The following is a 27,856-nucleotide window of genomic DNA, read 5'->3' as shown; positions in this document are numbered from 1 at the left end:
TATGGACCCATATTTAACACACCATTGAAATATAATTGTGATGTGTCATTATTTAACTATCCTTGGACAAAGGTGAAGAAAAGCCAATTCTATGCAAATAATGGTTTCACATTTTAATGTTACATTTCTTTGTGGTATAGGTCTGCTGTCTGACAAGTGCAAGCACGTACTCGATTTCATGGTAATGTAAAAACAGTGCTGCTTCCAGCATTGAATTTTAACTGCTGTCTGTCTTTGCTATATAACATTTATGGAACATCTTATGCTATATCTTGGGACTTACCTTAAAAAGTCTTATCTTTTGTAAAGATTATAAAGAGAATGACACAATGCAAATAAGTGGTACCAGTACCACAGCCACTTCATTTACATTTTTTACATGTAAAATAGATGGAAAACAATGGAAATTATATGCGTGCGTGTTTGTTCAGACCCATGTGCATATAAATTCAATTCTATTTTTCAAGACAGATTGCATCCCCGCTAAAAAAAATAAAAAAATAAAAAACACAGCTCAAGCTAGGTCTTGAAACAGCTGGTAGACCCATTCAGACCAGCTCCACGCTGAAATTTGGTTTGACCAGCTCAAGCTATGTTTTGATTCCAAGCTGGTCATAGCTGAATTTTCAATTACTATTTGGAAAATTAAAAAACGTGTGTTTTAATATTTTGTTCACAAATCTAGCATCTGTGCATCCATTATTTGCTATCTTAATTCCATAATCCGTAATTCAATAGCTAAATTTAACTGAAGTTTGCCGTTCGGTGGTGAAAATAGGAAATGCACTGAACTGTCATTTGCTTAACTGCGCCTATACGTCATTATTAAGCGACAAAAGGAGGTGAAAGGTAACGTTCGAAAAGTAACTAGCTTTAGAGGCAGATGAAGGAGAGGTTCGACTCATTTTCTTACGATGAGTTTAACCAGATTATTTCTTTTTTCAAAATCCGTCAAATTCGGAAGATTATTGTCGCCGCGAGTTTTGCAGGCTGGGAATGAAATCACACCATGTTTACAGTCTGAGCGCTTTTTCAGGACACATACGCGAAAGCTAGCGTATGCTAAGGACTTGTTTCTTGGCAAAGTAAACAAGGTAAGTTAACGTTAGCTTGCCAGCTAATTAGTAATGTTAAATATTAAGTGCAGATATTATGTCAGTTGGGTAGTTCCTTAAATTGTACATTTATTTTCTTCTCCTTTGTTTAGAACGAGGTCTTCCCCTATCCAGAAGTTAGCAGTGAAGAGCTAGATGAGATCAACCAGTTTGTTTCACCGGTGGAGAGATTTTTTAACGAAGATGGTAAGCTAAACGTTTGCACGACCATACGAATCTTGGTTGGGGGAAATGCTGAAACTGCTTGACTTTAATCAGCGTAGCTAGCTCAAATGTACACAGTTCGCTATTGTTGTGTCTTGTGCAAGGTGATATGACCTCGTGCTCAGTCTGAGCTGATAGTAATTTAGCTACATTTGTTTCAGTGGATTCCAAGAGAATCGACCACGAAGCGAAAATTCCTCCTGAAACGTTGAATGGGTTGAAAGAGCTTGGTCTGTTTGGAATCCAGGTACCGGAAGAATATGGTGAGGAACAACTTGAATCTTTTTTGGAAGTGGTTCGTATGTATTCTTGAGAGCTGGTGTTGTGGGTGATGTCAGTACGAAGTCCTTACCTAGTTGTTTTGTGCGTCTGCTCAGGGGGTCTTGGACTGTCCAATACTATGTACGCCCGTCTGGGAGAAATCATATCCTTGGACGGCTCCATCGCTGTAACACTGGCAGCTCACCAAGCTATTGGTCTCAAGGTAACTTTGAAACCCAGGGTTTGATTTGTAATGGTAAGAAAATCAAGCCATAAATAAAACGTTGGCTCATTTTAAAGAAGCTACAAATTTAGTTTAAAAACCTGGTATTTACTCCATCTTTACTTAATTTTGCCTGCTGTGTAAACAAATGGTTTGCTTGTCATAGATTCAAAAAACACCGGCGTGCACTGCAGTCACAAAGTTTTCTGTTTGCCATGATGGAGGTGAATCGCAGTGACACAAATCCTTGTCTTATTTGATCTTTTTTTAACTGGATATAGATTATTTTGTGTTCGTATAACGTGTGTCCTGGCTTTGTCTTTGTGTGTAGGGCATCCTAATAGCTGGAAACGAGGAGCAGAAAGCCAAGTATCTGCCCAAGCTGGCCACAGGGGAACACGTGGCAGCCTTCTGCCTGACAGAGCCTGGCAGGTAGGACCCAGAGGCTGTCCTGGCGTCTGCCTGTCAGTACACTGCCCTTTCCCTCCCCAAACCTGTCGTTCAGAGTCACACGAGCCAAGTACACGCACTGCGGTAAAAATCACCTATGACCTGGGAGCAATGTGAGAAGCAGTGAGAATTGTGTGATTGTCATTGCCCACCCCAGAACTTGGTGGTTATTTTAGACCCAGGCAGTGCTGCCCATTAGTCACACATGCAGGTACATTAAGTTAAATGGGTTTGGTGGGACTTCATGTTTTAGACTGTTTAGATGTTCAAATAACAATGAAGAATTTGATCTCAGAACCTTGGAGCAGGTAAACTCATTCCAGATTAGTAGAATGAACAGAATATTCCCTTTTAGGATTTTCAGTTTGAATTTTCTATGACACACTTCAGATAACTGACTCTGCCTCACTCCTGGGTAAACTCCAGTCAGTAGGAAGCTGTGTTTCTGTTATTCTTTGGAAGTTGTTTGTCCTCCCTGACATCTAAAACTCGGTTCATGACTATGAATGAAGGAACATGTCACAGCTGATATTCAGGGCTTGTGCAGAACATACCGTCAAGGAAAATAATTCACTCTGTGTTTAGAGGGACCGCTGTGATAAGGCACTCTTCATTACATGCAGCATGGAGAGAAATGCATCAGCACAGCGACTCTCTGAAGCAAAGCAGCAAGCTTTCTGATATAGCTTTCTCTGTGTTTTACATCAACATACACTTGGCACATTCTATGTTGTTCCAGCCATGTACATATTCTTCTTGTTCCTGATAAATCAACTCTTAAGCAAAACATTTCTATCATATGGCCCTGCAAAACAACTTTATCTGACTTATGACATAAGCATGCATGTGATTGCCTAAAAGTCATCCTTTATGTATACGTGGTCTTCTACGCACCTGACACACACTATGTGCGTTAGTGTTAAGCTGATACATGGTTTTGGTTTGCTCACACCAGTCGCAATTTCGGCCCTCTTTCTGTTTTTTCCATTTTAATCCGCTTAAAAATGGAATTCTCTTTCCCCCCCACTAGGAAGGCATTTGAACGGCTTGTGTCATGTAAGAAAGGTATTGTATTTTATTAAGGGTTCATGTAATTATCACCTGAAGTCAGAACCATTAAAAGGGCAGAATTGACTGCTTCTCTGTGTGTGTGCGGCTGCGTGACTGTGTTCATGCTGCAGGTCCTGGTTCCTCCTGTATACAGAACCTGCTGGAACAGAGCTGAGTTGGGACAGGGAAGAGGTGTAAAATGGCAGCTGGGCTTTGATCACCATATTATAGGCTTTAATTCTGAATCGTCAGCAGTGGAAATGGCGCTCCCAGATCATTGCGGCGTAATCCTTTCAAGGTCTTGCAGGAATTAGGTCAGCGTATGACTAACCGACAGCTTTCACGCCGTACAATAACCCGCCTCCTGTAAGACCTGGAATGGCTCCAACTGCTCTGCTTCTGGAGCTCTGTGCGTACGGCTGATGTACGGCTCGCGTGTGTGTTCCAGCGGGAGCGATGCGGCCTCCATCCAGACCCGAGCCACGCTGAGCGAGGATGGGAAACACTACCTGATCAATGGATCCAAGGTGAGGGCCGCGGCAGGGAGGGAAACGCCTTTGTTTACACGCCATTGCTGTCGCGCACTGCTACCCCTGCCCCATATTCTAGTGCTGCCAGGAATATCTTTTAAAAATAGACACTAGCTTGACTGCTGTAGCGTGGCTCTCCTGGAGTTCTGTATGGCCTGTGGGGTGTCAAATGGTCCCTGGCTCTCCTGTAGTACTGTGTATGCCCTCAGGTTGTCAAATAGTCACTGGCTCTTCTGTAGTACTGTTTTCAGTCTGTAGGGTGTACAATCGTCACTGGCTCTCCTGTAGTACTGTGTATGGCCTGTAGGGTGTAAAATAGTTTTTGGGCAAGTGTATCAAAGCAGTGCACAAACCTCAGCTGCAGAAAAGCTGACTGGAGTATATACAGATCTAATGGAGAGTACAGATGCTTTTTCCACTTTTTTATTTGGTGCTTTAAACAATGGACTGCAGTAGCAACAGACCACAGTGTTCCATCTGTCTGTGGTGGATGTGGTCTTTTTGGAAATGTTTCTCAAGGGACAAGGCAAGTAATGTCACACCACAAGATGTCATCACCACACTTTGGGGTGCCTTTACTTCTGGTCCCATCTGAACGCATTTCCTTTAATGTTGCACAGATGATGGGCTGACATTTCCCAGAGTTCCGTTTCAGCCAGTCCGGAGCCTTCTTCTTCTCCCAAGTCGGATGACATCAATTTTGTTGCCTAATGGAGTTGCATATAGGGTACTGAATTGAACTGTCATGTGAATGCAAATGTAGTTTCTCCCTTTCAACCAGGAAAAATAGCCTTCTGGCTTTCTTCCTGTAGGAGGCTAACCGCTAGCACATGCAGCAGATACTTTCCTCCCCATTTTGGCACGTTTTCTTGACAGACACTTCCAATGAAAGCTGAGAGAGTTTTTTTTGTGGGGTTTTGTTATTCTCTCCCCAGATCTGGATTTCCAACGGGGGCTTGGCGGACATTTTCACCGTGTTCGCTCGGACGGAGGTGGAGGACAAAGACGGGGTGAAGAAGGACAAGATCTCTGCGTTCATTGTGGAGAGGGCCTTCGGGGGAGTCATCAGCGGCCAGCCAGAGGACAAGCTGGGCATCCGCGGCTCCAACAGTGAGCGCCTCTTTCCGGAACCTTCCGAAAAAAGCCAGACTGCTCGGCGCTGCTTAAAGACGAGCTGAAGTCACAATTCACTTTTTCCTCAATTTAGTTCATTCTTCATAACCATGCTAACATGTCATAAAGTATATATTCCAAAAAATGCATCAAATTGTAATACCAAAGTTTTTTTTCCCCATCCATTTTTCTGAGATTTGACATCATCATGCACCAGATTTGAATCAAATGACAATGTTAATTTTTCCATTCCCCTACAATATCCAATGCAAGGGCGGCCTGTAGCATAGTGGTTAAGGTAAATGACTGGGACACAGAAGGTCGGTGGTTCTAATCCTGGTGTAGCCACAGTAAGATCCGCACAGCTGTTGGGCCCTTGAGCAAGGCCCTTAACCCTGCATTGCTCCGGGGGAGGATTGTCTCCTGCTTAGTCTAATCAACTGTACGTCGCTCTGGATAAGAGCGTCTGCGAAATGCCAATAATGTAATGTAATGTAATATCCTTTCACGCAGCGATGCATATTCTTTCCCCCCAGAGCCATAGGCTACAGCTCTGCTTCCCTCTCCTCATTTAACCCCGGTCAAATGAACTCCCCGTCCTCCAAAGATTCCCCCCTAAAGATGCGCTTCACTCCCGTACACATCATATCGTGGAAGCTGGTGCTGCTCTAACCTCCATTTCAGCTTGTCCTGAAGCAGAGCCTGTGTCTACAGGACTCATCCGCCGCCGCCCCCCCCCCCCCCCCCCCCCCGCATTGTGTTTGCGGCCCAGGCCTTATTGTAACGCTGTTGTTCATCTTTCAGCCTGCGAAGTGGCGTTTGACAACACCAAGGTGCCGGTGGAGAACGTAATTGGGGAAGTCGGAGGTGGATTTAAGGTAATTTATTGGGCCTGTCAGGAGACTGTGCAGTCCGAGGTTCAGCTCCACCGCCTCCCCGCTCTGATTGATTTCCACTGGGGAGCGGGTGGAAACGAGCGGCCCTTGCAGTTTGATTAAAAACCCCTTCAATATTCCAGGATTCTCATTCATTACGGCTCCGCTCTCCCAGCTGAGTCTTATTGCACATTTCTCAGCGATTTTATGTCTTTCGCCCTTCAGACAGCTCGTCTCCTGTTCGCATTTTCGCGCTCGTAGTCGTGTTCATTTGACAGTTCGATAGTCCGCTGCTCTCTCTCTGTCTGACAACTTGTCTTACATTGTGCATTTTTTGCATGGTTTACGTTTTAATTGGCTTATTGTCAGTTTTTCGGATGTAATGAAAACGTTTGTGTGTGAAATTGAGCGTTGGCGTGTGCCGGTTTGCGCTCTTACCTTGCTCGTCTGTTGCGCAGGTTGCCATGAACATCCTCAACAGTGGGCGGTTCAGCATGGGCAGCGCCGGGGCGGGAATGATCAAGAAGCTGATAGGTGAGGATCTGCCGAATCGACGGGGTTGATTGGTTAGGGCTATGTACTGGGTGGGGTTTGGGGGCGTGGTCTAGCGGAGCAGAGGAGTGGCTCGATTCGGATTGGATGCGGCCACTCTTGCGTAGGTGACGGGGTGGCGTGTAATTGGCTGGACCTGGTGCTGTGTTTCAGAGCTGACGTCGGAGTACGCGGGAACGAGGAAGCAGTTTAACAGGAGCCTCAGTGAGTTCGGAATGGTCCAGGTATGAGCTGCTTCTCACTCATCAGCCACTGTGGTGGGTTCAGGAGTGAATGGGTTATGGTGTATTATTCAGTTTTACTTTAATTCAGCTGTAGTGTGGAATTAGTGCTATATGTCGTGTGTGGTTCTAGGGGATTTATGTGTATGCAGTGAGTGTGTTCTGTGTGTAGGCTGGTCTGGGTCGATGTGTGCTGGTATAGCAGGTGTGTATATATAAAATGTGTGCCCTGGTATAGTAAGTGTGTATATATAAAATGTGTGCGCTGATTTAGTGTGTGTGTGTGTGTGTGTGTGTGTGTGTGTATATAATGTGTGCGCTGGTATAGTAGTGTGTGAATATATGTGTCGCTGGTATAGAAGTGTGTTTATGTAGTGTGTGATGGTACCGGAGTAGTGTGTATGTTTGGTGTTGTCTGTGCTGCTATAGATGTCGTGTGATGCAGCAGTAGTGTGTACGTTTGGTGTTGTTTGTGCTGCTATAGATGTGGTGTGATGCAGCAGTGTTGTGGGTGTGTACGTGACGTGTTCTGTGCACCTCCTGCTTCAGGAGAAGTTTGCAGTGATGGCCCAGAATGCCTTTGTGATGGAGAGCATGGCGTACCTGACCGCGGGGATGATGGACAGACCCGGAGTTCCGGACTGTTCTCTGGAGGCGGCCATGGTGAAGGTGAGGAGCTCAAACTGTGATTGGAGTGTGATACTGACACACTGACACACTGATGAAAAATGCCCATCTTAATCTTTTAGTCTTACAATCAGACTTAAGATCTTTTTAGAGAAAATATTTGCTGTTTTAAGTTACGGTTTGCTTGATAGAAGTGATCTTTTTATTTTATTTAATTTTTTAGCCCATTAACAAATCTTGAAATTAGTTAAACTATCTCAACTCATTGGCAATATTTTTGTTTTATTTCTAAATAAGATTTGAAATCTAAATATACGACTAAAATGCTTGTTGACTGACCTTTTTAGTTTTGGCAGTGTCAAAGGAACTCAATCCTTTAACCGTTGTCACCTCATTTACATGCGACAATGTTCCCACTCAGGCCCCACCCACTCAGAATCACCGTCCAAAAGATTCGGGATCTTAACAAAATGTCCAGGTCTCCTGTCTGCTTCGGAGTCTGTGTCTCCACCCTGGAATGATTGCTGGGGCTTTGTTTATGATGATTACCCAGCATGCTCCTCTCCCTGCAGGTGTTCAGCTCGGAGGGGGGGTGGGTGTGCGTGAGCGAGGCCCTGCAGGTGCTGGGGGGGCTGGGCTACACCAAGAACTACCCGTACGAGCGCTACCTCAGAGACTGCCGCATCCTGCTCATCTTTGAGGTATGCCCCGCGGCACTCTGGGTAATGGAGTCCAGCAATCAGTCAGCCCTTTGTAGTATTTAGGCTTGTTTTTGGGTTTGTATTTTTATTCTGATGCTGGCTCCCCTTTTGTTTACTTTCAGGTTAAAGTGATGTCTGAGAAGTATCGAGATTAAACCCCCGTGGGGTCCGTCTGATCATTTCCAAATGTTAAGCTTGGGGCTGCTTAAATTTAATTTAAACAACTACATAAAAATCAGTTTCCTTGATCTCCACCCCAGGGCTGTTGTTCTACAGTTTGACCACCAGAGGGCAGGCAACTTGTTTACTGCTGTAGACTGAGCTCTCAGAGGCTAGACCCAGAAAACGTACCCAAAGTGACAGCAGCATATTTGAGTGGGCGGAGCAGTAACAGTGTGCCATATCCCCCTCCCAGGGGACCAATGAAATCCTGAGGATGTATATCGCGCTGACGGGCATGCAGTACGCCGGAAAAATACTGACAGGAAAAATAAAGTGAGTATCCAGCTCCCTGAGCCAGACGGCGGTGATTTAAATGATGCTACAGAGTCTTATGCAGGCTGTTCTGCCGGGAGTTAAGGTGGCCTCTGCTCCACACTCAGGGAGATGAAGAAGGGGAACATCGGCGTGGTCATGCAGATGGTTGGGCAGAAGCTGAAGGACGCCATGGGCAGGAAGGTGGATCTGGGCCTGACCGGCAAAGAGGGAGTGGTGCACCCCAGCCTGGCGGTACAGTCCCCCAGTCACCTGTGTCTCACTCCACACTGATGTTTACCCACAATCCACCATTCTCCCTGTCTGTGCCTCACTCCATACTGCCGTTTACCCACAATCCACCATTCTCCCTGTCTGTGCCTCGCTCCATACTGCCGTTTACCCACAATCCACCATTCACTCTCATCCTTCATCAGTTTACCGACAACCCACCTTCTACTCTGCTCCTTTCGTAACGCTGTTTTCCCGCAATGCACCGTTCATGCGCAATCTCTCAGGATCGTGTCAAACCTAGAGGCATAAGGACCATTTTCCTGACTTTATAGAGTCAGTATCCCTCAATCACCTTCGTTTACCAACACTCTCAGCTGCTGTATTTGACTGTCTCTCCCTCCCCCTCCCCCTCCCCCTCCCTCTGCAGGAGAGCGCACAGAAGCTTGAGGAGAATGTGTGCTTTTTCGGCTCCACTGTTGAGAGCCTGCTGTACAGATATGGGAAGGTACTCCTCTACATGCGCTCCGTAGCATTAGCGGCAGCTCTCGGCATACGTAACTACACATCCATTTTAAATGCGTGCTGCCCCCTCCACGGATGTGAAATCCGATACATTTCCTTCACCACATATGACTCAGTCTCCTTAATGGAATCGTCATCTATCATTTCCTGCGTCTCAATCTCAAAGTCAGACCATAGGAAATTCTCAGGCATAACTGGACAGTCCAGCAGAACTGATGACATAGCCTTTTGAACTTGAGAATTGCGAGTACGCAAATCTTGTACAATGCACTGCTGGATTCCTTGGAAATGGCGAATAATTAGCGTGGTCCTATGGAGCGCAGTTGGGACCTATTCACAAATCCCCCTCTTCCTGTGGCGTTGAGGTAATGCTCATCTGTTTGACAGCTGGCTCTGGCCCTGGCCCTGGCCCTCTCTGTCTTTGGGCCTGTGCTGTTGCTGCCAGACCACCACTACGGCAGTAGAGACTACACTCGGAAAGTCTTAGCACAGGGATTTACTGCATTTCACGTGGAAAGTTCAAAACCATTTAAGCTTACCTTCATCTATTGAGTGTTTATTCTCATGACGACACATTTTTTTTATTATTAACTAAATATTAACTAAAGCTGTTTACTTTTATATTAGGGAACCAACATATTTTTCTTAAGATTATTTTGCCCGCTGGTAGAAGGGTGTCGTTTTTCATGCGAGAGGATTGGAGTGGGGTATGCCAAACGGTAATATTTTCCGTGATATTGCGGTCTGGTTATTTTTAGATGGCTGCCGTGGTGTATTAAGCGCAGATCTGATGCTGTGAATAACGGCGCGTGTGAAATGTTTGCAGACGATGGTGGACGAGCAGCTGGTGCTGAAGAAGGTGGCAGACGTGCTGATTAACCTGTACGCCATGACCGCGGTCGTGTCCCGAGCCTCCCGCTCCATCAGCATCGGCCTGCGCAACCACGACCATGAGGTGCGGTCACTGCTCAGAACCACGCACACATACACGTGCACGCACACACACGCACATACACGCGCACGTATGCACACTCGCATACACGTTCACACACGCGCACACGTATACACACATACACACGCGCACGTATACACACATGCGCACGTATGCACACGCACTCTCTCACACACACACACGTATGCACACACTCACACACACACACATGCGCACGTATGCACACACACACACACACATATGCACACACTCACACACACAAGCGCACGTATGCACACACTCACACGCACATACACACACACAAACATATGCACTCTCTCACCCACACGTATGCTCTCTCACACACACACACACGCGTACACACGCGTTTGCACTCTCTCACACACATGTATGCACACACACACACACACACACACACACACCGATTCTCTCTCTCACACACACACACACACACACACATAAAATCACTTTCATAGATTATTTTTGTCATGGGCTTTGCGGATTGTGCTAATACTGATTATAACAACAGAAAAAAATCTGTGGAAGTGATTTATCATCAGTGTTTACACTAATGCAGTCTATTATTACTGCACATTTGCTCTGAGCTCCTCTCCTGCATCATGAAGATGAAGTTCCGGTTTGTGGTTTTGCGGGGATGACTTGCATTGAGGATGTATACACGAGTAAAAAGAGGTACAATCGTAGAATGGAGATCCCGAACTGCATTGTTTAGACTCTAAACCTGTTGCTGAGGTACAGTATGTCTAATCAACACGATATCATTGTGTTATGCCGGATATGTCAATTAGCTGAACAAATTTCAGTCGTTCTAGTGTGCAGGAAATGTAATTTGAGCGTGAACAGCAGGTTCCTCATTTATTTAAACCAGATGACACTCCGTTCGGTCGGTCAGAGAAATGTGTTCCACTCAAACAGAATCTATATTTGGCTAAAGTTTAACCTTCATAGCCAAGCGTTTGATGACCCGGGCTCATCAGTTCATCGTAAACATCTCTCTGAAACTGAGGCTATGCCCGTGCTGAATTAATGTCCGTAAAAGAGAACCATTAACCTCCCGCATATGGTTGCCCTCTCTCCCTCCCTGTGATTGGAGTTTAATACAGCATATGCACTTTATGGGGTATTATTTCAGCTACATATTAGTAACAGACTTTTGTCTGCAGATGACATTCCCTTCCACTGTAAAGTGCCTTTGATGGGTTCCGCAGGCAGGAAAAGTGCACCTGTGGAAGTTTTGTTTTCCATGAGAAGCTGAAAGACTGAAGTGAAATCGCTACAAAATGGCTGTGCTGTTTTCTTTAGGTGCTTCTCGCAAACACGTTCTGTTCTGAGGCCTATTTCAAAAACAACTACTTGATGACTCAGCTGCAAAAGAGTAAGTACCGTGGTAAATCATAACAGATTAAAGCGGTTTTATAGCAACCGAAGGCAAAAGGCTTGCATGCACACTTTGCTTTTGAAAAATTGCCCGTCTTTTGCATAGCATTTCCATAATGATCCCATTATTCGATGATTAATTGTTAATTTCATTTTATTATTTGGATAAGCTGGGGCATGTAAAATCAACTTTAATTTCTAAGGCGTTGCTAAATTTGGATTGTGTGTAATGAGGTTGTGCTTGTTTCAGATTCTCCTGAGAACATCGATGATAATATAAAGAAGATCGCTAAGGCGGTTCTGTCACAAAGGGCCTACATCTGCTCCCATCCACTTGAAAGGACTTTCTGACGAGGCCTATGCAAAAGAGTGCAAATAAACGTTCTGTAGTCTCCAGTAGACTACTCCTCCCCCTCGCCTCACAAGTACATACATGGATCTTCAGTACCACAGCATTGTCCAATAGTGCTCAATTATCAGTTTTCACTCATGAAGATTTTGCAATGCTATTAATTGAAATGCTTACATAGCAATAATTGTAATATAAATATTGTATAATTGAGTTAAAATATTAAATATATGCATTGCAAAAGGTACTTTGGATATATATATCATCTCTTTTTTTTAATCTTTTTTTTTTTACCAGCAGTACTGTAGTGGTGGAGACGCACAGTTGTATAGATTTCCTGTATAGATCTACAGTGTTGGGTGGATTGTCATCTCGTTTGTCTCTGCCGTCTTTCACCGTACCACCGAAGTGCTTCTTACTAACAGTCCTGCAGTCTCATAGCGCATGCTTGTGAACTGAAAACGAGCGTGGGCAGAGCGGTCCGCTCCTCAGACCACGTGCAGGTAGATATCTCCGTAGGTTCTGGTCTCCATGATGTTCCCCACGGGCTGTCTTTGGGCAGCGCGGGCTGGGGTCTGGGGGGGCGAGTCGGGCTGCAGACGGCAGGCGGCCCTCTCCTCCTCTGTCAGGGACGGAGCGGCCCTTTTGTAGTGGAAAGAGTGGGGCCTCCAGTAACCTCTGTAGAGGAGAGACATCGGTCAGCACTTGGCATTTACTTTTTTTGTTTGTTTTTATTTTGTATTTTTGTAAACGCTGTGTTCTTGGCGTGTATGTCAAAATTAATTTAAAAGACCAAAAGCAGTACGTAATGAATATTAAAATAACTTAATGGTTATTTAATGTTTGGTCATTATTTCCCCTCCCTGGCCTACTCCTATTATATTTTGTTCTTTCACGCTGTGCTGTTGCAGTAGCTGCACTGACGTACCTGAAGTGGAACTTGTTGTACAGGGGATCGTGGCGCGGGATGGCGTTGCTGTCCCAGCGCAGGCTGTGGTGCTCCAGACTCCCCGGGGCGAAGGGCAGGCAGACCTCTCGCTCCTCTTCCTCACCTTCGTCCTCCGGGTGCTGGAGCACGGACACCATGGGGATGGGCTGCAAAGCCCCAGAGCGGTCATGAGTACAGCCCCCTGCCTGGTACCTCACCTGCTCTACACCCAGAACTTCATATTTACACTCTGCAAACACTTTCAGAAGTCAGGAATACAGCCCCCAGCCTGGTACCTCACCTGCTCTACACCCAGAACTTCATATTTACACTCTGCAAACACTTTCAGAAGTCAGGAATACAGCCCCCTGCCTGGTACCTCACCTGCTCTACACCCAGAACTTCATATTTACACTCTGCAAACACATTCAGAAGTCAGGAATACAGCCCCCTGCCTGGTACCTCACCTGCTCTACACCCAGAACTTCATATTTACACTCTGCAAACACTTTCAGAAGTCAGGAATACAGCCCCCAGCCTGGTACCTCACCTGCTCTACACCCAGAACTTCATATTTACACTCTGCAAACACTTTCAGAAGTCAGGAATACAGCCCCCTGCCTGGTACCTCACCTGCTCTACACCCAGAACTTCATATTTACACTCTGCAAACACATTCAGAAGTCAGGAATACAGCCCCCTGCCTGGTACCTCACCTGCTCTACACCCAGAGCTCCATATTTACACTCTGCAAACACTTTCACAAGTCAGGAATACAGCCCCCTGCCTGGTACCTCACCTGCTCTACACCCAGAACTTCATATTTACACTCTGCAAACACATTCAGAAGTCAGGAATACAGCCCCCTGCCTGGTACCTCACCTGCTCTACACCCAGAACTTCATATTTACACTCTGCAAACACTTTCAGAAGTCAGGAATACAGCCCTCTGCCTGGTACCTCACCTGCTCTACACCCAGAACTTCATATTTACACTCTGCAAACACTTTCAGAAGTCAGGAATACAGCCCTCTGCCTGGTACCTCACCTGCTCTACACCCAGAACTTCATATTTACACTCTGCAAACACTTTCAGAAGTCAGGAATACAGCCCTCTGCCTGGTACCTCACCTGCTCTACACCCAGAACTTCATATTTACACTCTCTACAAACACTTTCAGAGGTGAGGAAACCAACCATATATTTATACATGTGAATGGAGGTTTGTGACACCTGATAATTTACATACATGCATCTTTAAAATACAGCAGAAACTTGCTGGGGTCCAATGCATTGTGTCTATGTAGTATATAAGGGGTATAAGTATATGTATACTATATACTAGCTTAATGGCAACTCCATATAGTGATTGGTTGAACCTAAATTCAAGCACACACTGCTGCTATTGTTGGAACATGTCTTAAGAGTTGATCTGAACCGTGTTCCTGTCACCTCATAAAGCCAAAGGCTTTCACGAGGCACTTGATGCTCTGTGTTCTCCAGCACTGTTCCACACAGCAGTAAGCAGTGATTCCTTGTGTCGGTACGTCAGAATATTTCTTCTTTATTAATCAGCCCAACTTTTATTCTGACAGTTTGACTGACATGCGTGCTTTGTCTAGACTTGCTGATGAAAAGGACAAAAGATTTGAACAAAGGGGAAAAACACAAAAGAACCGGAGTTGCCTGGTATGGACCACCCACCAGCTTTCTGTCGGTACTTTTGCTTTTCAATTGAAATGCCACTTGAATAACTGGTGGCAGCAGTTGTTGGATAATGATTTGCCCATTGCATTCTAATACTGTTCCATGGTAAACAGGTTGCTGGGGTCAAAATGGGGTTGCTGGGGTTGTTCACAATGGAAAGACAAGATGTAAACAATAGTTTGCAGATTTAAAAGCATTGCATTTATCTAATTCTATACTACATAATCAAAATTTACCATCAAGCCTTTAAGTACTACACAAAGGAATGCTTGCATTCTACCCCTAAGTACTGGCAACCACACATGGCTGCATATAAAAGCGCAACCATCCAGCCAGAAAGAAATTACGTATGAGACTTGGATACGTGGTTTTCTAACTCTCGCAACAGGAAATGTATTCATATGGACGGAGTTCACTGTGCCCACGGTACGTTTATCTCTGGTATTAAATGTGCAAATAGGGGAGATTATGCCCTTTCATATCGATGAACAGTTCCTCTAAAGCCTGCGTGAGATGAGAGGGAAGGGAGAGCCCTGGGGGAGCTGATTTAGTTCTGACGTAAAATTCAAAATGTTGATTCCAATCTATTGCTAAATTCTTTATGAAAACCGGCTTGCCCAGTTCGCAAAATAATGTTCAGTTTTTTGGGTTTTTTTCTTAAACATCATGTGAAACAGGAATAGCTGGTCTAAATGGGCATTGGGGAAACTGAAATGTTTGCAATTCAAAAAATACAAAACTTTAAAGCTCTATCACACACACGAAAATCCTTACTTGCAAATAATGGATTAAAGTCGGGGCGGCTTGTAGCGTAGTGGTTAAGGTACAGGACTGGGATACGCAAGGTCGGTGGCCCTAATCCCAGTGTAACCACATTAAGATCGGCACAGCCGTTGGGCCCTTGAGCAAGGCCCTTAACCCTGCATTATTCCAGGGGAGGAATGTCTCCTGCTTAGTCTAATCAACTGTACGTCACTCTGGATAAGAGCGTCTGCCAAATGCCAATAATGTAATGTAATGTAAAAGTTGGAAAACCCATTGAGCACATCCAAGAAGAAGTAAAATGCAATGGCTTTTTATGTGCTCTAATGTCAAATTACCATGACCTTTAATGCAGGGGTGTGTTTTTGGTGTTTCAGCACAAGAGATACATTTCAAACTCTTTAATTGGCTTAATAGTCCACACACCTTGTTCACAAGGCCTTAATTGGCTGCTGATTGAAAGGAAACCACAAATCCCTGCAGACACTGTGGCCCTCCTGGACTGGAGTTTGACACTCCTGTTCTAATGGAGGCGTAGCTAGACCTTGAGGGGAGATGTGCTGTCCCGGGGGGCCTCACCTTCAGCACCATCCCTGGCCTCCTCAGTGAGTACTTCATGGGCCTGTCCTTCAGCAGGTCCTCCAGCCTGCCGAGGCTTCCCCGGGCCGCGCCAACGTGGCCCTCGAACTCAGGGCCCGGCCCCTGTCCTGGGAAACCTTCACGCACGTTCCTGTAGTACTGGAGCTGTTCCTGCCTCAGGCTTTCCCCTGGGAAGGAGGTACAGAGGCTCAGCACGACAAGTGTGTAGTACAGGCTCTGTGTATATACAGTGAAGTATAATGGAGAACCAGGCTCCAAACTTAGGTTTCAAGTTTCAGGCCCAGCTGGGATGCTGTCATCCCAACTATTGACTTGCCCTGAATTGCTTCAGGGAAAGAGCTAGCTATATTAATGGAATTGTCAGAAAAGAATGGCTTGAGCTATCTATATTGCTCAGGATATCTGCAATATGCCGAAATGTGAATGTGTGATGAGTATATCACCTTTTGCCTTACAGGCTTAACAACCGAGACCAACGCAAATGTCACCATTGGGTGAAAGTCGTTGACCTTGGATTTCATTAGACTGAGAACGCAGATAGTAACCTGTCTGCAGCAGTCGGCCCCAGATCTTTAAGGTCCTATTGAAACGAGGTGTGCGGACATTCTACAGCGGTACAGGTAAGATTATCAGCAGTAATAATACTGAAGCCCTACCTGCCAGGTGGATGGTGACAGGGGGCACAGTGCCGAAGAACTGGAGAGGCTTCCTGTAGCGCTCAAAGTCCTCCGAGCGGGAGAGCCAGGGCCACGTGTCCCGCATCAGTGGGGGCCGCAGGGTGTTGCCATGCAGCACGTTTTCCCTCCATGGCTAAGAGCAGAGGAGACATTCATTCACCGCGCTGTAGAAGGCCCTATTACCACGGCGGTCTATTATCACCGAGGTGTAGTGTACGACATGTACGCGGAGCCACAAGAGAACGGGCTGCATGAGGTTGACTGCCTTATCTGAGGGAATAGGCAATATCGCCTCTCTTGAGGAAAAGCACAACTTCTACACGCATTTAGATGGTGTAATGCAGCAGATAAAGGGTGATATCACATTTTTTATTGTTAGAAAAACAGTCTTGGGTTAGAGGGAGTCAGTCAAGCGGAGCCTTGATGTGTTTACACTGCCATTACCCTTGCTCTAAAGTGACTTAACCATGCTTGAGCACCACATAGTATAATTGCTTTAACAGATCCCTAGCTTTCAGAATAGCACTGCATTGCTGGGTGACTAGATTAAATAAAGTGGTAGCATACCAAGGGCAACAGCGTGAAAGCGTAAATCACTCGGCATTAGCCGTGTCACATTAGGGGACACCCAACACCCCTCTGAGCTCAGGCTGCTTCATGTGAGCGCAACCATGGGAAGAAAACATCGGTAAAACTCAAGGCGCTCGCACAAATGCTCAGGAATGCCCACGAACACGGCGGTCCCCCTGCAGAAGGACTCTGGCGGAACCTGAAACCCACGGGCCGAGGGTCCTCTTTCCAGGAACGCCGACCGCACCTTTCTCAGCTCCTCCACTCGCGCCTCGTCGGGCTGAAGGGGGTGCTCGTTGGCTTCAAAGCTGCTCTTGAATCCCGGGAATTTGAAGCCGTCCTGGGTGCGCCAGGCCGCCCTCGCCCGGGCCTCGGAGGCCTTCTCCTTGGCCTCGGCTTCCGCCGCGTCTGCCAAGGCCTGCTGGTACTCCTGGCTGCAGCACAACCTCCACGTACGCTCCTGAGGACCAAGCGACACCTGTAGGTTAGAGCTGGGGAACAGTTCGGCAGCTGGGCCCGAGACTCAAATGCTGCGGGTTTCATCACACTGTGACCGTATTACTTCAGCATGATACTTCAGTTCTTCAGTAAAATCCTGCCATATTAATATATAGTAACCCTTCTGTGAAATCCAGCTATTCCAGTTTGCCCAGCTTGAAAATTGAGCTGATCAAGCTGGTCATAAGATGGTCTAGCTGGGTATGAGCTGGTCAACCAGCTAGTGTTGGTAGCTTTCTGTCACTATCGGCTGTTTAAAAAGGTCAAACCATGTCAAGCTAGGAGCTGGTCTTAACTGGTCAACCATCTAAACCATGTTGAGCTGGTCTGAACAGTTCAACAAACAACCAACTGTTTCAAAAACCTAGCTTGAGCTGTTTTTTTAGCAGGGATGGAAAAATAACTACAAGCTATTTAAGTCCCTTGCATAAGAGCATCTGCTTAATCCCTAAATGTAAATGTGTATTGCTTTTCATCTTAGTGTTCACAAATTAAATCAATGGAAACTACCCTTGAGTAAAGGTTGTTCAGTAGGAATTACCAGACAAACACAAAGTAGCAGCAATGGGATCCAGACATTGAAGGCACATCAGAGTGTGTGGACGGGCAACAATTCTGCAGATTAGAACTGGAATCCTGTGTGGCTAATCAGATGCAGCTCACTAGCTCAGCAAGCAGAGGTTTTGTATTTAACCGAGAGCTGTGATGGACTTCACCAGACCTTTGCCATTTCCTTGGCCTGGAGTTCTTGAGCCTGCTCAGTGCAGTTTGATATCTGGGTGCTACTGCCGTGGGTTTCCATATTAGGCGCTGGAAGCGATGCAGGCTGTAGCCTCTGCTTTATACTCAGGCTTGCTTGATGCACCTCTTCGATGTTGGCCTGGATTGTGGATGAAACAAAAATAGTCAAGTTGATCATGACACAAGTGTACTCGTAGTCGAGGCCCAAACAGGTGAGACGACATTTCATGTTCACGTGCATGCCTGAATGAAGTCTTTAATCTCCCCCTGAAGCTGCTGGTTGGCTCTCTGTTGCTTCCATTCCGTGTACTCCGTGTTGTAATTGTCCAATGGCGCAAGCTTTTTTGCCGCAGCGCGATGTGGTGACGCTCCTTCCTCGTGGTTCCCCCGGGCTGCCTTTTCCCCGTCCCTCCGTGGAACCACTCCGTACTCCCGGTTCAGACTGAGGATCATCTCGGGCGAGGGGAAAAGGTCGCTCTGCACCACGTTCCTCAGCTTCTTGGCCTGGAGCAGGAGGCTGAGCCTGCAATGAACAGACAGATCATCCGTCATCCATCTTTTTTGATGCACTTTAAAGATGGCCATCGTTTGTATCTGGATTATGATACTTCGGTTTAAAATAAGTAAATCTCAGCAAATATTTTAAATGACATTACATTAATGGCATTTGGCTGACGCTTTTATCCAGAGTGACGTACAGTTGATTAGACTAAGCAGTAGACAATCCTCCCCTGGAGCAATGCAGGGTTAAGGGCCTTGCTCAAGGGCCCAACAGCAGTGTGGATCTTATTGTGGCTACACCGGGGATCTTGTGTATCCCAGTCACGTACCATAACCACTACTCTGCAGGCTGTAAATAAATAAGACAAAAACTGCCAATGAAGTTAGGCAGTTTGACCATTTTTTTTATTTTCCAACTGGATAAGAAAATTATCCCTTGTCAAGCAAACGGTAACTTCAAAAAAGCTAATATTTTCTACTTCAGGGAATAAATAAGATCTTAAGTTTTATTACAAGACTAAAACGCTTGATGAGTAATTTTTTGCAGTGCTCAACCTGACCATTAAATTTTTCCCACACGTGGTCGAACCGAATGTCTCCAGCAGAATATCAAAATCGGCTGAAGGACGTCAGCCATGAAAGAGAACTCCCGGGGCGCTCTTCTGTTCGGATATATGAAGAACAGGAGCGAGGGACGTACCGTGAGAGAGCGTGGAGACAGGCCGGAGGGACCGTGTCTCTCAAGTACACCTCGGGTTGCCTCATGATCATCTCCAGCTGCTTGTGGAGGCGGATGGGACCCAGGCTCAAGTCCAGAGTGCCGTACAGCCGGTTAGAGAAGCTCAGCGCAGAATTGTAGAGAACCTCCACCCGTTCGTCCTCGCTCTCGGACAGCCTGAAAGACATCGCGCCGGCATCTTTCAAACCGTTCCAAAACCACGGCAACCTTGAGCCGCATGGACTGAGCAGTTGAAACCGAAAGGAATGTACGCGATATCTTACCTTATCGGAATAGCTTCCCATAGTCTTTTGACGGCCTTATCTCTCAGACCCTCGAGAACGAAGAGGTGCCTGCGTCCGTCGAGCACGTGGAACCCCGTGACCGCGTCCAAATCCGTCCTCCCCTGGTCCTCGGCGCTCATTTCGTTGCAGGACAGGGCCGTCCCGACCGCTTCCTCCGACAGGGAAGGCAGCTGAAACGCGGCGGCGTTGGTTCTCAGGACCTCGGCCCGCAGGGCGGCCAGGGCCCCGCCGTTGCGGAGAGAGAAGGTGTAGACGACGCGGCCGAAGGGGCAGTGGGTCAGGCGCCCGTCGCCGATGCAGCTCAGCCGGGTCAGGGGACGCGCTATCTCGACCCACACCTTCAGCACCGAATTAACGGCGTGGTAAAGGCCCGCGGGCACGGGCGGCTCTGAGGGCCCGTCTCCGTCCCGGCCGTCGCCCTCCTCCCCAGCCGGGTTTGGGGGCGGCGAGCGGTTAACGGGCACGGTCAGTTTCCCGCATTTCTGCCCGTGCAGGAGATCGGACAGGTCCAGCTTGGCGATCCCGTGCGGGTTGTGTCGCGTCCCGCTCTTCTCTCGGGGGAGGTTGCCGCCCAGACGGTCCTTGTTAGGCTCTGTGCCAAACGGGGCGGGGCCGCGGGAGGGGTCCTCCGCGTCTTTCCTGTCACGGTCGTGGACCTCGATGGAAAGCGGCGGTCCTCCCAGGCACTCTCGCACCTCTCCGGGGCTCAGCAGACCGGTGAGGATCACGTTCACGTCCCTGAAATATACGTGGGCGCCGTGTTCTTGGCCCCCTGTCCTGTGTACATTCATAGTGTGGAATTTATACTGGCAATATACCGGGAGACATTTTTCCTGGGGAGAAATTGAGGAGTGAGAGTTAGGGTCAGGGCAGAGGGGACTTAAGAAGAACCATTGTAACAGCGTGCATTTAACGGTTTAAATGTCCCAAACTTCAGACCGTTAAAAAAAGGGTATCACCCAAATCAAACTTGACTTTTTCCAGCAAATACTTTAAGTTGTAAGTGGAACTGACAGCCCCTTATTTACGACAGAGCTGTTGATGTTTAATTCAAGCAAGATGTACTGCACTCAGTTTTGTTTTCACATTTCAGTTACTGTGCAAAGCATGTCATGCAATCATTTTCAAACTAAAACAAAATATGAATTTAAAGTCATCAGCATACCAGAGTTTTGCTGTATGTAACGGCTGACTGAACTGGTTTTCCTTTATAGGCCAGTTTCGCAGACACAGAAAAGGCCTAGTCCTAGACTAAATTCAATTTTCAATGGAGATTCTCTAAACAAAACTCAAGTCTAGTCCAGGAATAAGCTTAATTTGTGTCTGTGAAACCGGTCCGAAAAATTGCCAATATAAAAAAACAATTTGTCGACATAAAAATACTTGACAGTGGCTGTGAGCTTGAGGGCAGACACCTTTAGCACGTGGTAGGGGACAGGAGTGGCGGGCAGGGAAGAGGCAGACAGGATCCTGATGACCAGAGGATTGAGCTCCACTCTCAGAGCCTCTGACATCAGCTGCCTGTCTAAAGAGATGCTGCTGATGGCTTCACATGCGCCGGGCAAGCACGGAACCAAGCAGTCTGTCACCGTCTTATCTCCTAACGTTCAAAAACATACCAAACACGATTAAAAAAACTTCATTATGTCTATTTTAATCATTCATTCATGGAGAAATGTATTTGTTTGTATGTGTTGTAAATGTATTTGTTGTATTTGTTGTCTTTAACATTTTAGCCTAAAATAGCCATAGCACTAAGGCCGCATACACGCTAGCACTAAAACCCCTAAAGAAAAAACGTTTTAGCTCCTTAAAACCCATCAAATTCACACTATCAGGGGTTTCAAATATGTTAGTTTAAAACCCCCGAGAGGTCGTATCGAAGGACTTTCAAAAACCCTTAACTGCTTTTTGGCATCAGTGTGTACAGGACCGTGTTTCGAAGCCAACCCGTAGATTTTCCTTGCGTCAGAGTTCCAAAATAGTCAACAATAAAGCATGGGAAATGGCAAAATAGCACGGGAAAACAGCCAAATCACTAAATCTCCCTGATGAGCTGACACACGTAGCCGTTCTCTGTGCCCTTTAAATGGCATTCCGCTGAACTAAATATAAAATGGTAATGAATAATAGGGCCGAGCACAACCGCTTCAACCATATAATGTGCGGGCCACAAAGACAGGGGCCGCCTGGCTCCGGTTTACAAGAGCGAGGTTTGAGTATTTGCCCTGTCGAAGCTTTCATCGAGGTCTCCCGCTGCGACTGTAAGTGAGACACATCAAAAGGCAAAATGGCAGAGCAGCGCTGCGCGTCTGGCCCGCGCTGGAGCCCTTCTGCAGCCAATTACAGGCCTGCAGCGCCGCTTCCCAACACGGCATCAAAGTGCCGCCCCAAACACGGTCACACCCCTCCTCGCAGACGGCAGCTACTCCCTCCTTGGCAGACAGTGTGTGGGACGAGGGCCTGATGACATCCCATGGCATGGCAGCGCAACACATTTCCACCTCCTGGATTCCATTAGTGCTCTTCCCAATAGACTATACACTGTAGTTATCATGTCTGCCGGAGAGAGTGATGGCTGTATGTTCCCTAGTAAGAGTTAGTGCTGATTAGAGGCTGTTGATATGACATGGGAGCATCAAGGTGAATGGGAACCTTATGTAGCACCATTCCTGTTCTCATGTACAGGACCGAACAGTATAAAGGCAAAAAAGGTGCAATAATTTCACTGAGATAACAGATGGCAGCTACATATCCCCAAAGAGAAAATGACTATTGGTGAAAGCAGGAAGATGGGCAGCAATAAGTGACAAAAGATCATGAAATTGTTACATAAATATTAAACATCAGTAGATAGTCGATGGAAACCAAAATGACCTTATACCGATAGAAAGAGTGATCAGCGGTCAGGTAAATGAGAACTACAACTGCAAGTTGATCTTGCAATGGTGAGAATGTATTATTAGTAGGAGTAAATATTTTGATTGTCAGATCAGAGAGAGAAGATCAGCAGAGATGCATTCAACAACGTTTGTACAAGCACCTGCAAGTAAGTGGAGGAGATTGAGCGCCACTGAAGCGATTCCGTTCTTTTTGATGTTTTCAGCAAACACCGTACTTTCTTGTGTGGGTTTTTTGACAGGTTTTCTCTTGGGCAAAAACTGGGGCTTGTCTTTAATGATGCTGAGCTTCTTTGGACCTGAACAGAGGGAACAGAAACATCGGCATCCAGCTAACCATTTTCCACAAAGCCGCTTTGAACAGCAATCCAAACCCATTGTCCACTTAAAGAGGTTACCAGGCAAGGTTCAATGAACGAACGATGCAAAACAGACACAAGAATAGCACTGCTTAAAAAAAAAAAAAAAAGAAGTTCCGTTAATGATAATGTACAGTGTCTTTGTGGTACAAATGTTTCCTAAATCTTTTCCAAGTATAAATCTGCTGTACGTACATATGGCTGCTCTGGTCCTCGAGGACTGGACCAGGTCATTTGACCCCTGCATTGGTTTCAGTCCAGTGGGCACTTTTTTCAGCTCCTGGATGGCTTTTCGTTTTCGGCCCTTCCACTCAGGTACAAGAGACTCCCTCTGCTCTTCATGGCTGAGAGATCTAAAGGGTTTGTAACAGCAAAGTCTGTAAGGTTTAACCATATGACTGACCGGGCACTGCCTTTTGTTTATAAAACACGATGATGTAACCAATGTTTTTTAAAGGCATATCTACTGACATATTTATGTATGCCATAAATAAGGTATGATATATATATTTTTGGGGAAATAATTCAGAAGATTTCATATTGGCAACATTTTAGAGAGATTGTACTCTGTGTGAAATAGATGCTAGATAATGATAGAAATTGTACTCTCTCAATGATAGCTTCCATGCTATAATAACAACCAACATCTGTACACTCAAAGGTATGTGTTTATATGTATATACTGTGTGTATATACTGTATATATGCAATCGGTTTAGTGTTTATGTATTCTTATGAAATGCATCCACCGGCACGTGTAAATAACTTGAAATATATAAATATTATGTCTGGAGTGTATCAGGCAGAGAGAATATTCCTGGCACTAAATCTGCTTCATAGGTCAGGGGTGAGAACCCTCACCTCTGCCAGACATTAGCAATGGTTCCCGACAGCCAGGAAATGTCTGAGTTCAGCAGCCATTTGTTTTGGTATTGCTGAAAGGCCACCCCCCGTGCCGTACCTGCCCACGCGTTCCCCTGCTGAAGCAGCTGATCGGTCCGTGTTCACGGTGGTGGAGGAAGACGCCCTCTCGCTGCCCGCAGTGTCCAGGGTGGCAAGTTTGGTCTTAACTGTCTCACAGTTCAAACGGCATTTACTCACCTTTCTGATGAGGATTTACATGTACATTTATACAGAAGCCTCTTCAGAAACTAAGCAGGCCTGATGTCAGCATCTGTTTTCTAAGCTTATAAAGGCTAATATTCTCTAGTCTACATCTGTAGCTACCAGGCAGAAACCAGTGTAATCAATATGTGTTAAATACATCCACTTTTGACGACCATTGTGTACTTAATAGGCTGGTATTTCTGCCAATTATTCCCACCTGTCTCACGCTTCAGGCCAGAGAAGTTCTCACCGTCAGCAGAGGTGGAGTTTCTGTGCATTTTTGGAGAGGATGTGGTCTTTGGAGTTTCCTTTTGGCAGAGAGTTCTCAGCTTCTGCACCATAGCCTTGACCCCACCTTAAATGGACCATTTTTACAAAAATGTTTCAGCGTACGCATTTTTACGAAGGTGTTTCATTACAATTTTACGTTACCAAAAAAAAAAAAAACGAGACAAAGGTATGCACTGTTAAGACGGTGTTATAAAACCAACCGCAGAGCACTAAAAAAGCATTACTGTACGTTCGCTGGGGACCATCAACATAATGACCTCCCGAAGCTATGAATTACGAGGACCCCGGCCATTGTACAGACGCAGATGTGAAGAATTGTTACCAGATTTCGCCGCCTCGCCGTCAGGGGGGCCGCCTGCCATACAGAAATCCACAGGAGAAAGTCATTAGCAGATTCTTTCACAGAACGGAGCAGCCATCAGTACGCGCAGCACACCAGCACACACGTCTAGGGCCGCTCCAACACACATGACAGGAGTGCGAATAGCTAATCAAAGGGCCGCTATGGGGCCATTGCGGCCTGTTCTATGACCTGCGGTCTTTGTAGTCGCCTTAAACTAAAGCGGGGAATAACACACAGGTGACTTCACCAAATGGGGTGTTTAGTAACCATAGAAACGGACTGAGCCAGTTCATACCGCTGCGGTCGGGGTCTTCCTGGCGCTTTCCTCGAGGCAGCCTGAAGGCTTTGGGTCGGTCGGACTTAGCCTTCGCGGATATCCGGTCTTTGGTGTCCCACACGCGAAAGGTGACCTTGTGAGAGGCCAGTTTTAAAATCAGCTCCCTTGTGACGTTGACTTTCACGGACTGGGTCCAGCCCAGCCATGTCTTCTCTCCCTCCAGCCACAGTTTTATAACCTGGAGGGGCCATCGTTTCGTTCAGTTACGTTTCTTATGAGCAGTCTTACCGTTCACTACTACTTATTACTTAAACTACAGAAACATCTCATTGATATGTGTCATTAAATTACATTATATTACAAAACGCATTTAGCAGACGCTTTTGACCAGAGCGACATACAACAGGGCATCATATCTGGCAGAATAACTGCAAGTTAGACCCCCCCCCCAAATCAGGTTAAATGGTTAATTGTGAAAATTATTTTAATTATTTTAAGTTATGGAAGGATGTGATAGATTTTACATGGATAACATAAAACTTAAATTGATTCTGCATACACTCTGTTACATGAATAACATAATGCAAGCTGGCCTGGACAATAAGGTTTGCAACGCAGGAATAATGTATAAGTGAATGCAGTGAAACAATTACAGGCACTTCATGGCCTGTCAGTGGTGCTTATTGAAGAACACAGAAGTCTCTCTCAACCATCTGCCCCATAAAAAGAGACAGGCTATTAAATGTCACCCTAAACCATCAGCCTCCTTCAGGACTTACAGCTTCTTTAATATTTCATGGGAGCGCCAACCCACCCATATGTACTGCAATATCTGTCTTCAAGAATAATTCGTTTTGTATTATAATAAATATATTTGTATATGTTATGTTTGTAATTCTAGACATTGATTAAATATATTGTGTTGTAAGACATCACTTTGCAAATACCACAATGTGATAAATGTGCTCTTAAAATTATCGTCTGAGGTGGCAGCACCATCTTCAGTTCATCAGGAGTGAAATAATTGTTTATAGTTTCATAGCCTACATGACGCAGTATTGGAAGCATAAATACTCCATTCATTTATACGTATGTAGCCCTACTAGGTTTAGATTTAGAGCTGCTGTGTCTTTTGTGGACTGAGAGCTGACACCCGTATAACCGCCATTGTTGAGTGAAAGTTAAAGGATGCAAGGGGTCGTATTTCTCTACGGTATCAGTAGCACATCGGGGTATCATTCTATTCCCTGTTCATTCTGTCAACACAATGACCAGGATCCACTTCTCCTGTGCTATACTCAAAATCTATCGCAAACTGTCGTGTTTGTATCTTAAACACAACTACATAACAATATAATAACAAACGTGACTCGGAGCTGGATGTTTAACGTAACTTTAGTGGTGAACGGCAATCACACTTCATTGTATCAATCCGCGCACTACAAATGGCGCAACATAGGGGTCTACATACTCAATGTAGTTCCAGCAAAGTTTAATAATTTACCTTAGAGTCGTTCTCCATGTAGACTTTCGCAGCTAACCCAAACAGCACCAGATCGACTTTGGTTGGCTCAGGGTCATCGGGGAGTAAATTGTATTCAATGTGGTAGTAGCCCTGGGATTTGGGCGCTTCAATTACTCCTGTGGACAACATTTTCTTCTCCTTCTTCTTAATATTCTCTGCGTTGTTACCCGGATCATCTTCATCTGCTAAATGCGTAAAAAATAAAAGTACAAAAAAGTAAGACGGACCACTGTGAATGGTTTAATAAATTGATTAATTGGCATCAGGAAAGATACACCACAGCAGTCATTGAGTAGGTGAAGAGTATAGATAACACATTTAAAGCATAAAGTAAATACATTATTTTAGTTAAAAATAATAGTTGTTGTGTTCTCAAAGTGCAAGCAGTGCAATCAGTTAAATGGTTAGTTAATAGTTTGCAAAATTAAGAAAGGGTACCTTTACGGATTGCCAGTACAAAGCTGACTGTAAAAATAACCTCTTGGTTTTGGCTGGACTGGCAGATTTCAGCATTGCTTTGAACAGTGTTGACAACTGCTGAATTTGACTTCTCAATATCCGGATTACTTTGTGATGCTAAGAGGTCAGTCTCCTCCCCTCCGTCACCTCCATCAAGTTCACTGCCGTCCAACTTTATGGATGAACAGCATCTTTCAATGTGGTCATTGTTACTTCTGTCAGTCTCTGGGGCCAGATCCGTATCAGTTTCCATTTGATAGGATAGGTAGTTTCTGTAATATAAAACACGAAATTAGATATTACGTTTAAATGCATTTAAAACGTGTAATGTTTTAAATTGTAGTTCATTTGCTTTATACTGAATTAAAAGCATGTCAGCAAATAAGAAAACAACGATAAATGAATGTGCATAAATACCTCCAAATGGAACCAAAATGCTCCTGTGCCAACAGACGTGAGATTAAAAACAACTCCCCGGTGACATACCTTAAAAGCACTCATCAAAGCTGGATTTAATACAAATTTGAAAACTACTACCTGAACGAATTAAAATCATATCAATGAGACAACGCTCCAGCTACTGGACATTTGATTAAAATAGTAAATTAAATGGGTGCGATTAAATGTAAAATTTACCGTATTGCCTCCCGTTTTCTGGAACTTTTTAATTCTGTACTATATCATGACAGGTATCTCCAATGTACTTAAACACTTTGGCTGTCACGTCATACAAACTTC

The 27,856-nt window shown here is 45.5% G+C and overlaps 2 protein-coding genes across 2 annotated transcripts; one reads left to right on the top strand and one right to left on the bottom strand.

Annotated features, from left to right (window-relative positions):
• The first annotated feature begins 843 nt into the window (after window positions 1-843).
• On the top strand, window positions 844-12,686 carry acad9 (acyl-CoA dehydrogenase family, member 9). Its single transcript, XM_061220682.1, has 18 exons — window positions 844-1,094; window positions 1,208-1,301; window positions 1,481-1,582; window positions 1,697-1,803; window positions 2,135-2,235; window positions 3,752-3,830; window positions 4,769-4,943; window positions 5,751-5,824; window positions 6,280-6,355; window positions 6,527-6,597; window positions 7,144-7,263; window positions 7,794-7,922; window positions 8,338-8,417; window positions 8,525-8,651; window positions 9,058-9,135; window positions 9,979-10,107; window positions 11,428-11,500; window positions 11,753-12,686. The coding sequence occupies exons 1-18, from the start codon at window positions 915-917 to the stop codon at window positions 11,851-11,853; spliced, it is 1,896 nt and encodes a 631-aa protein (XP_061076666.1). The 5' UTR covers window positions 844-914; the 3' UTR covers window positions 11,854-12,686.
• On the bottom strand, window positions 11,681-26,788 carry cfap92 (cilia and flagella associated protein 92 (putative)). The gene is made up of 17 exons (XM_061220033.1): window positions 26,639-26,788; window positions 25,153-25,372; window positions 24,837-24,869; window positions 24,441-24,578; window positions 24,078-24,186; window positions 23,313-23,470; window positions 22,902-23,057; window positions 21,274-21,458; window positions 19,838-20,691; window positions 19,536-19,730; window positions 18,578-18,857; window positions 18,315-18,473; window positions 17,343-17,555; window positions 16,505-16,658; window positions 15,828-16,015; window positions 12,780-12,946; window positions 11,681-12,529 (listed from the first exon to the last, which is right to left on the bottom strand). Exons 1-17 carry the CDS (start codon window positions 26,786-26,788, stop codon window positions 12,340-12,342), a joined length of 3,549 nt encoding a protein of 1,182 aa, XP_061076017.1. The 3' UTR covers window positions 11,681-12,339.
• Between the last annotated feature and the right edge of the window lie 1,068 nt (window positions 26,789-27,856).

This window comes from Conger conger, chromosome 14, assembly GCF_963514075.1.
Source record: "Conger conger chromosome 14, fConCon1.1, whole genome shotgun sequence".
NCBI classification, from domain to species: Eukaryota; Metazoa; Chordata; class Actinopteri; order Anguilliformes; family Congridae; genus Conger; species Conger conger.
This window is presented reverse-complemented; position numbering and strand designations above follow the sequence as displayed.

Coding starts and splice junctions, on each gene's coding strand:
- acad9 (XM_061220682.1), top strand. CDS start 915: ATGAGTTTAACCAGATTATTTCTTTTTTCAAAATCCGTCAAATTCGGA. Junction 7,264..7,793: donor TGGAGGCGGCCATGGTGAAG/GTGAGGAGCTCA, acceptor CTCTCCCTGCAG/GTGTTCAGCTCGGAGGGGGG. Junction 8,418..8,524: donor ATACTGACAGGAAAAATAAA/GTGAGTATCCAG, acceptor CTCCACACTCAG/GGAGATGAAGAAGGGGAACA.
- cfap92 (XM_061220033.1), bottom strand. CDS start 26,788: ATGTTGTCCACAGGAGTAATTGAAGCGCCCAAATCCCAGGGCTACTAC. Junction 16,659..17,342: donor GAGTGGAGGAGCTGAGAAAG/GTGCGGTCGGCG, acceptor CTCTGCTCTTAG/CCATGGAGGGAAAACGTGCT. Junction 12,947..15,827: donor GGCCAGGGATGGTGCTGAAG/GTGAGGCCCCCC, acceptor GGGGCTTTGCAG/CCCATCCCCATGGTGTCCGT.